We start from the raw sequence: 9,527 nt of genomic DNA on the forward strand, positions 1-9,527 counted from the left end.
AAATATATTGTAAATGGTTTTTAAAACATTTCTTTTTTAATATAGACACCTGCAATGTAGAGTATTTTGCTAGTATATTTTACGCGTAAATATGAATAAGTAGTTTTGCTGCTTTTGGTTTAACTTGATATGAAAGCGATTTTGAAAAGGGGTAACAACCGCATGAGCAAAATTGCTCACTAAATGCGACACGGCGCGCAAGCATCATAGAACTCTATGATACTATCTACCTTATGTAAGGCGCCCATAAGTCCCACCCACAGCAGTCATTCATTGGTTAGCCTCTCGCTTCCTGCATCTAAGGTCAGCCGGTGTCCCTGCTGTATTATCATTGGCCAGCGCTCTGTAAATTGCTGGCAGGAGGATGCCCTTGACTATGTTACATATATAGACCGAGAGAGTGAGGCTGTTATGGCGCAGCCGGAGACTCCAATGATAGAAGGCTTCACTCCCAGTATTCATCGCGAAGAGGGTTTCAAGAATAAGTTTTTGAGGAAGGTGCGGGAGAACCCGTTTGTGCCAATTGGTAAGAGAGTGTCTGGTAGCAATGCTAATGGGTTCTGAAAGCTCAGGATGTGCATACACGGTATTTGTAAGATCAGTAATTATAAATAAATATAAAATGAGCATGTTGAAGAAACATGATAGTTTCTTATACACACGATTAGTACCTAAAATAAAGTATGAAATGTGCCGTCATACTTGGAACACTGTCATACGGATGTTTATAAACATCAGCTGTATTGCTTTTTATTTTGAAATTGACTCCAAATATATTGTTTAACGTTTTATTGTAATTAATGATGAGGAAATCCTCTTCAACGCCTTATTAGAGTTTACATCTATTACACATGGGAATTTGAGATTGCATAAAACTGGTTCCCAAACTGTAGTGATAGTAAAGACTGACCCAAAGGTGACCTGCATTCTAATAAGTGCTTTGCCTTGTAACAAAGTGACTTTTATAAGATAATTGTATTCCTTCCTTTCATGTTTCTGCCATATGTTCTCCTCTAAATACTTTTTTTTTTTTTTCCCCCATTATCTTGAGCTTCAGAGTCTCTAGACCAGTGGTTCTCAAACCTTTTCAGGTCACTGCCCCATTGGTTCTATAAATGCACTTTTGGTAACCCATAAAAATAATATTCATGCCAGGAGCGCACAAGTGCTAATAAAGATATTTGCTCAATATAAGTAACAAACGATTGTTGTCATGTAAACTCATGACCTGTTATTGTAATGAAGGGGAATCAATGATCAAAGCACTGATCAGCACTGACATAGCCGGCAACTCTCCCAGAGCTACATGGGCGTGCCGGTAATGTTCACCACGAACGTGCGCCATGGTGACATTACAGAAGAGGTGGGACCGCAAAATCACAGACAGTAAAGAGAGCTGGATGAGGGGGGGGGGGGTTGCTGTTTAAACCTCTCAATATTAATGGGACATTCCGGTCAAAAATAGATGTATTACATCTGTGAATAGAAACATATTTGTAATATAAATGTATTGGCAAAAATGCTTCAAATAAAAGTTATCACTGTTTTAGTGTTATCATTTTTCTCTGCATGTGAAGCTAAACTAGATATCCTCAGTGCACTAGCATTTTAAATACTGCAGCTACTCAGGGCACCAGTGGAGCTTGTATCATGTCAGCAATAAACAAATTGAGTCATTACTAGATGATACAAGCCCATAGGCTCTCTGAAATTCACTGAAATTGACTTGCATAAGTGTTTTAAATGTAGGTAGCATAAAAATCTCAACATTTTCTCAGCATTTGGGGTGTGAAAAGGGCTTAGCAGAGAAAGGGTTAATTGTATTTTAATGTTACCAGTTTATCCAATCCCTGGTTTGATGCCACTTAGCAGAAGTCTTAAATTGCCATAGTCGACGATTTGGAGTTTATTTGTTTGCTTGGAGCATAGTTGTACTACTGCACCAATATATCATCTTTATAGAAAGTAAACTTGCCAAAGTATTATGTAGTGCACCTCCAGATTATTTCTGTTTCAGAAAATTTTAAAAACCTTAGATGGTTTACTGTGTACAAAGCTACTCATACAAGCACAATATGTGTTTCCTGTTACTATACTATGATTCTAAACTGTAATGTTAATGTACAACACTGGCAAAACAAAGAATGCAAGCCTACAGTACAAGTGGCTTTAATTCATCTAAGTGAAAGTGTAAGCTGCTGATACATTTGAACTATCATAAGAAGAAAAACTCTTGGAGCCTTGGCAAAGTGAGAAAGTTGTTTTGCGTTTCTCATCTAGGACAGAGCACAAAAATTTACAATAATTAAACTGGGAGGGCACACTAGTATCCTCTTTTACTACTAGTGTCACCGGGGCTCGGACAGAATACCAAAGCACATTTGTCCATCAGACTCCAAGGCAGAACATGCTGTGATCTGAGATGTAATCGCAGAAAATGCAGCATGTCTGCAGAAAGAACAGGACACATGGAGGAACTGTTAAGCTCTTTTGCTTTGCAGCACTGCTCTCTGCATCAGGCTGTTTTCTTCAAACAGCGCTGTGGTCTGGTTGCGCTGTGTAAATTTTCCATTGCAGTGAAACCAGAGAGAAGCATTATTGTAAGAGGACAGTCAAATATGCAGCAGGACTGGCTCTCATGTATTTTTACAACCCGGCCAAGCCTTTCCTGGTCTGCATTTTTATAAGCAATGTACCTTTTTATTATTACATTTTTACCTCCTTATTATGTGGTATTAGACCAAGAGCAGGAAAAACAAATGTGTTCAAGAGACATTTCACTTTTTTTTTTTTTTCTTCTCTGCAGCTATTTTTACATTGAGATTTTAAACTCCCGCAATATATTATAACCCTTTATTCTACAGTTAATCAACATGTTGCAATTGAGATGGTGCTTTAATGTAACTGCCAAATATAAATTAAAGGGACACTGAACTCAACTTTTTTTTCTTTCATGATTCAGATACAGCATGACATTTTTAGCAACTTTCTAATTTACTCCTATTAATTTTTCTTCGTTCTCTTGCTATCTTGGTTTTAAAAGCAGGAATGTAAATAATAGCAGCCAGCCCATTTTAGGTTCAGCACCATGGATAGCGCTTGCTTATTGTAGGCTTACATTTACCCACCAATAAGAGCCTAACCCAGGTTCTCGACCAAAATGAACTGGCTCCTATGCATCACATTCCTACTTTTTAAATAAAGATAGCAAGAGAACAAAGAAAAAATGATAATGGAAGTAAATTAGAAAGTTGCTTAAAATTACATGCTCTATCTGAATCATGAAAGAAAAAAAAAAATTGGGTTTAGTGTCCCTTTAAGTTTCATTTAAAAATGACCTGCAGAAAAGTTTTCACGAAAAAAATCCCATCGCAGAAAGTTGAAAAAAGTTCTGCCTCTGGGCCATCAGACATATGTCCGAGACTGTTCCGTCGTCGGCTGAGGGCAAATACGTTTCAGAGTGCTCTGTTCTAATCAGTCTTGAGGGCCACAACTGCCTCTGGGAACCTAAAAATGGGTCCCACCCCCTACGACATGCTGTTAACTATCTGTCTTTTGATCTTTATCTTTCGATCTGTATCTATCCTTGGCAGATAGTCCTATAAGACAAAGAAGAGGCGCCTCATGGTGTAATAACGTCTTTAACACCAAAATCAAGTAAATACACAGATGGTAACTCCCAATTTGGAGAAGCACACTTAGTGCTATAAACGGCATACCAAGACCTTGAAGTTGCTCGGTAGACTCGTCTACGGCACTGCTTGGCTGATTTCCGAAGGTGATATTGTCCTATGCAAAGAGATCCATAGACTGAACAGGCTCACACCAATCTCTAGTGCTGAACTTTAGTACTGGTACTTGGACATGGATAAAAGTGGCAGGAACCATAAAAGGATAACCAAACACCAGGGTAATGAACGAGTGGCAGCATGCTTGCCACAAAAGAATGTCTCTAAACTCAAGCCACCAATCGGCAAACGCTACCCAGGTTCTGAACCAAAAATGGGCGGGCTCCAAAGCTTACATTTCTGCTTTTTTCAAATAGATACCAAGAGAACGAAGAACATTTGATAATATGAGTTAATCAGAAAGTTGCTTAAAATTGCATGCTGTATCTGAAGCATGAAATAAAATATTTGGATTTAATATCCCTTTAAGCAGTTGAGCTGCCTTTCATATCAGTGCATTTTGACAGGTTTTTCACACACTACTATTTTAAAGTGTCATGTAGATAACATGATGCTCATTCCTGTGGTTATTTAAGAGTCAGCACTGATTGGCTAAATTACATGTCTGTTAAAAGAACTGTTCTAAGGGGCAGTCTGTAGAGGCTTAGAAACAAGGTAATTACAAAGGTAAAATGTGTATTAATATAAGTTTTGTGTATGTATATTGCATGTGAGAAATTGCTATGAATTAGTAACAAATTTGACTTTTTCCTATATTTGACATTAAAGGGACACTAAGGTTAAATTACATTTTCATGATTCAGATACAGCATGTAATTTTAAACAACTTTACAATTTACTTCCATTAAAAAAAATGTGCACAGTCTTTTATATTTACAATTTGAGTCACCAGATCCTACTGAGCATGTGCAAGAATTCAGACTATACGTATATGCATTTGTGATTGGATGATTGCTATCAAGGGGAGTGGAAATATACATGACTTTGAAATTTGTTATAAAAAAAATCTACTACTCATTTGAAGCTCAGACTAAGTGCTATTGCATTGTCTTGCTATCTTGCATTTGTTGATTATGCAAATCTAATGTGTTGACTGGTCCTTTAATTGGGATAGTAACTTTCTCTTAGGACTACTAAACTATAGTGGTATTTTTCTATTCTACCCAAGTGTGTGTGTTTTGCTTTACTGGTCCCTGAAAAAAGGATATCAAGAGAATGATTCAAATTTGATATTAGAAGTAAATTTCAAAGTTGCTTAAAATGGCATATTTTATATGAATCATGAAATTCTGATAATGTAATTACAGATAAGAATACATCATTTTGATGCCACAATATATGTGGGAAATATCTACCTGTATGTAACAATATTAAACATGTTGCTTTCTCGTCTCCTTAGGCTGCCTTGCCACTGCTGGAGCACTTACCTATGGACTCATCTCATTCAAACAGGGAAAAACAAGGCAGTCTCAGTTGCTGATGCGCTCTCGTATACTGGCACAAGGTTTCACAGTTGTTGCCATTATGGTTGGTGTCTTTATGGCTGCCGCAAAGCCACACAGCGGTCCCCAAGGAGAGAGAGGCACATAATCAGGACTTTGTTTAAGAGACACAATGTGTGAGTGTGCACCTGGGTATAGTAGCATGGTGCACCCTGTCTGAGGCTCTGAAACGTGATAAAAATAAAGTTGTCTTCTACCATCTGTCTTTTTATTATAACTTTGTTTAATTTGTAAGCAAAATCTCAAAAGTATATCTAATTATTCATTGTAACTCACTAATAGTAAATGCAGTAATATGTGTAAATCCCAAGCTCTGATTAGCTACTAAACATTCTGGTAGGTTTTTTTTTTTTTGCCCCGAGGAGCTAGAATTGTACTGTAATTGTGATGAGAATGATGGAGCTATGCTTACAAGGACACACTTGTTTTTTGTTTTTCAAAATAGTAAATAGTGTAGGGTTCAGGGGGAAAAATACTTTTAATATGTATTCTGGTGTAATAAAACTTTTATTTGCTAGAGCGATTATCTTTATCTAATTTCTTATATTTAACCCCCTGCAGTGGGAAAAACACAAAGAAATAGAGTTCAACTCAGGGGTTGAGTCCAGTGGGAATGCTTGGGAAAACTCCCACTAGAAAAATGGTCTCTTATTATTCAGGCCCGGGGAAGGCTAGCACAAAGCAGTCTAGACAGCTGCCTTCAAATTATAGCAGGCAGGTGTTGCAGTAGCACTACTGTCTGTGGAGAACATGTAATGAGAGCTATTTTAGTGCACACTCCCTCTCCCTACTCATTTTTATACAGCTTGAGAGAATGTGCTAGTAGAGGCGGGCTTTTTGAACTGCGCTAGCAGAGACCAGTCTGACCAATGCCAGCAGGGATTTTAAAGCAAGGACAATCCATCAGCCAGGAAAATGCCACAGCTTGCCTGAAGCAACGAGCAGTGCACCCTCACCAGTTGCTCAGCTGTTAAAGGCACAGAGGAGAGAGAGATCCCAGCTATGCTGTTGACTGGGTGCCTCCTGCTCTGTAACAAAGATCTTGTGCCAGTGGGAAATCAACGTGCTGCAACTCTATTCAAGGTAGGAACTTTAGGAAGCTTCTCCAGGTCCCTTATTGCAAAGTGTAAATTTGCACAAAACCCTCCTCACCATCCCAGGAGATGGTGGGGAGGGTTTTTTGCAAATTTATGTTTAGTTGTGTGCTGTCGAACTCCAATCTGATGTCCCTTCCGGTGACTCTTCTATTTTCACTATCTGTTTTGCCTGTCTTGGGGGGGCGCACTGCCGATTCTCTGGCATACACCCCCTTGAACAACCCCCTAAGCGGAGCCAAAATAAATATTAAAGATAAGCGATTATAGTGCCATTCTGGTTGTGAATCCTGTCACTCACTGAAACACGAACCAATCAGATGTATGGAATCACCGGAAGTGACGTCAGATTGGAGTTTTCGATGTATTGGAGTTTTGATAGAACAGTTGCTCTAAAGCTACTGTGACTTGCTTGCAACTCCGTTTTTAAGAGGCATTTGACTCTGACAAAGCAGGCATTGCAACAAAGTATACTGCGCTGTGAATCATAATTCAGGCAACCTGCTAGTCTGCAGAAAGTATACAATATTAGACAGGACTAACAGCAGTATTCTGCGCCCTCTGACTGCACATGCTCTGTATGACGTGATCCACTCCACATATGTTAAATAGGTATGTGTGAAATGCGATTATGTCAGTCAGCAACATGTGCACTCAGAGGGAGCAGATTCTGACAAAGAAGTTGTATCGGATTTTGCTACGCATGCGCTGTTGAAATTTAATACTGTCCCACAAATTAAAAGTACATATAAAATATATATATATACATACATGACACAGTTCAATGAAAGCACATCGTTGCATATTTTATCACAGTGAGAAGTGATTGAACTTTGGTGTGTGTATACACACACACACATACATTACACAGTTCAATGAAAGCACATCGTCATGTATTTCATCACCGTGAGAAGTGATTGTGTGTATGTATGTCTATGTACACACATACACAGTTCAATGAAAGCACATCGTCGCATATTTTATCACCGTGAGAAGTGATTGCGTGTGTGTATGTATATATATATATATATATATACACACACACACAATCACTTCTCACAGTGACAAAAAATGAGACGATGTGCTTTCATTGAACTGTAAGAAGAAAAAATGGGGTTTATTTAGCAGCGCTAAAAAAAGCTAGGAAATGATGATACCAATCTAATTTATGTTTTATACAATCTATTTTATTTAAAAATTCTTATAACACATAAAAACAACAGCAAATGCTTTTCCTAATTAATAAAGGGACGTCTCCCTTATACAACACTTATAAAAACAGACTAGAACCATATAATCCTAGAATTTCAGGTGTAAAGGAATTAATTCTATAGATAACATATGGCAAGCAACAAATTTCTAAGATAAATGGTGAATTAAATATTTAAAAGGCACAAATGTATCAATCCTAATAGCTTTACAGTTCTTCAGTAACAAATTCAGTTATAAAGTTACACAGTTACTTTCCTTGGACATATAATTGGCTCAGGTGTGCTGGATAGTTAAAAAGGCAAAAAACAGCCAATATTCTGATTTAGGTGCCAAAGCAATCGTGGTTAATGGAAATGGTTAATTTAACAGATGAATACCTTGATGTCTTTAAAGTTCAGTTTGCGTGTTTTAAAAAACGTAGTGCAAATTAGTGTAGAGGTACCTTAATCTGTCCTGGTTGCAACCGCTGATTATCTTCACTGTGAGGGATTCACAGACTGTTTGTTCCTGGTGCTTCTGATAAGTCACCTGACCTTCTCTTTGATTCAGAGGTCAGGGGTGATGATCCGTTCTGGTGATGTAGTTATCCTTTTTTTGTTTTCCTTTCTTCTTATAGCCCAAATATTGTTTTAATCTGGGTTCCCTCAGACTTCTTAAGGTTTGAAGAAATCTTTGGTCAGTGTTTAGCAGTAACACCGTATTCCCTGAAGTTACCAAAGGTAGATTTTTTTTTTTCTTGATAAAGCCCAGAAGGGTGAAACGCGTTGAATGGGACCTGCTACACTCTACTAAACTTCATTTACTACTGTCACAAAGCTGTGTGACCCTGCAACTTTAAACTTTTCTCCTGACCCTGCAAGTTAAAATCTACCTTTGGTAACTTCAGGGAATACGGTGTTACTGCTAAACACTGACCAAAGATTTCTTCAAACCTTAAGAAGTCTGAGGGAACCCAGATGAAAACAATATTTGGGCTATAAGAAGAAAGGAAAACAAAAAAAGGATAACTACATCACCAGAACGGATCATCACCCCTGACCTCTGAATCAAAGAGAAGGTCAGGTGACTTATCAGAAGCACCAGGAACAAACAGTCTGTGAATCCCTCACAGTGAAGATAATCAGCGGTTGCAACCAGGACAGATTAAGGTACCTCTACACTAATTTGCACTACGTTTTTTAAAACACGCAAACTGAACTTTAAAGACATCAAGGTATTCATCTGTTAAATTAACCATTTCCATTAACCACGATTGCTTTGGCACCTAAATCAGAATATTGGCTGTTTTTTGCCTTTTTAACTATCCAGCACACCTGAGCCAATTATATGTCCAAGGAAAGTAACTGTAACTTTATAACTGAATTTGTTACTGAAGAACTGTAAAGCTATTAGGATTGATACATTTGTGCCTTTTAAATATTTAATTCACCATTTATCTTAGAAATTTGTTGCTTGCCATATGTTATCTATAGAATTAATTCCTTTATACCTGAAATTCTAGGATTATATGGTTCTAGTCTGTTTTTATAAGTGTTGTATAAGGGAGACGTCCCTTTATTAATTAGGAAAAGCATTTGCTGTTGTTTTTATGTGTTATAAGAATTTTTAAATAAAATAGATTGTATAAAACATAAATTAGATTGGTATCATCATTTCCTAGCTTTTTTTAGCGCTGCTAAATAAACCCCATTTTTTCTTCTTATCCACCATTTAGTTCTCTTTTGAGGGAAGAACTTTTTTAGCAGCAGGAATCCACCTTTAGGCGCTCCTATCACACTACACATAAATACCTTTCATTGAACTGTGTCGTGTGTGTATATATATATAATTTTTTTTTATTATTATATGTACTTTTAATTTATGGGACAGTATTAACTTTCAACAGCGCATGTGTAGTGGCAGCAAGATCCGACACAACTTCCTTGTCAGAATCTGCTCCCTCTGAGTGCACATGTTGCTGATTGACATAATCACATTCCACATATTCCTATTTAACATATGTGGAGTGCGATTCCATCATACAGAGCATG

At 37.5% G+C, this 9,527-nt stretch overlaps 1 protein-coding gene across 1 annotated transcript; it reads left to right on the forward strand.

The window, feature by feature from the left end:
• Positions 1-334: 334 nt before the first annotated feature.
• HIGD2A (HIG1 hypoxia inducible domain family member 2A) lies at positions 335-5,392 on the forward strand. Its single transcript, XM_053719828.1, has 2 exons — positions 335-526; positions 5,089-5,392. The coding sequence occupies exons 1-2, from the start codon at positions 412-414 to the stop codon at positions 5,277-5,279; spliced, it is 306 nt and encodes a 101-aa protein (XP_053575803.1). The 5' UTR covers positions 335-411; the 3' UTR covers positions 5,280-5,392.
• Positions 5,393-9,527: the final 4,135 nt, after the last annotated feature.

The sequence above is a fragment of the Bombina bombina genome, chromosome 6, assembly GCF_027579735.1.
Source record: "Bombina bombina isolate aBomBom1 chromosome 6, aBomBom1.pri, whole genome shotgun sequence".
Lineage (NCBI taxonomy): Eukaryota > Metazoa > Chordata > Amphibia > Anura > Bombinatoridae > Bombina > Bombina bombina.

Bases quoted from the DNA above. Each gene is read 5' to 3' on its own strand.
- HIGD2A (XM_053719828.1), top strand. From the start codon at position 412: ATGGCGCAGCCGGAGACTCCAATGATAGAAGGCTTCACTCCCAGTATT. The intron at 527-5,088 runs GTAAGAGAGTGT...TCGTCTCCTTAG, and splicing joins GAACCCGTTTGTGCCAATTG to GCTGCCTTGCCACTGCTGGA.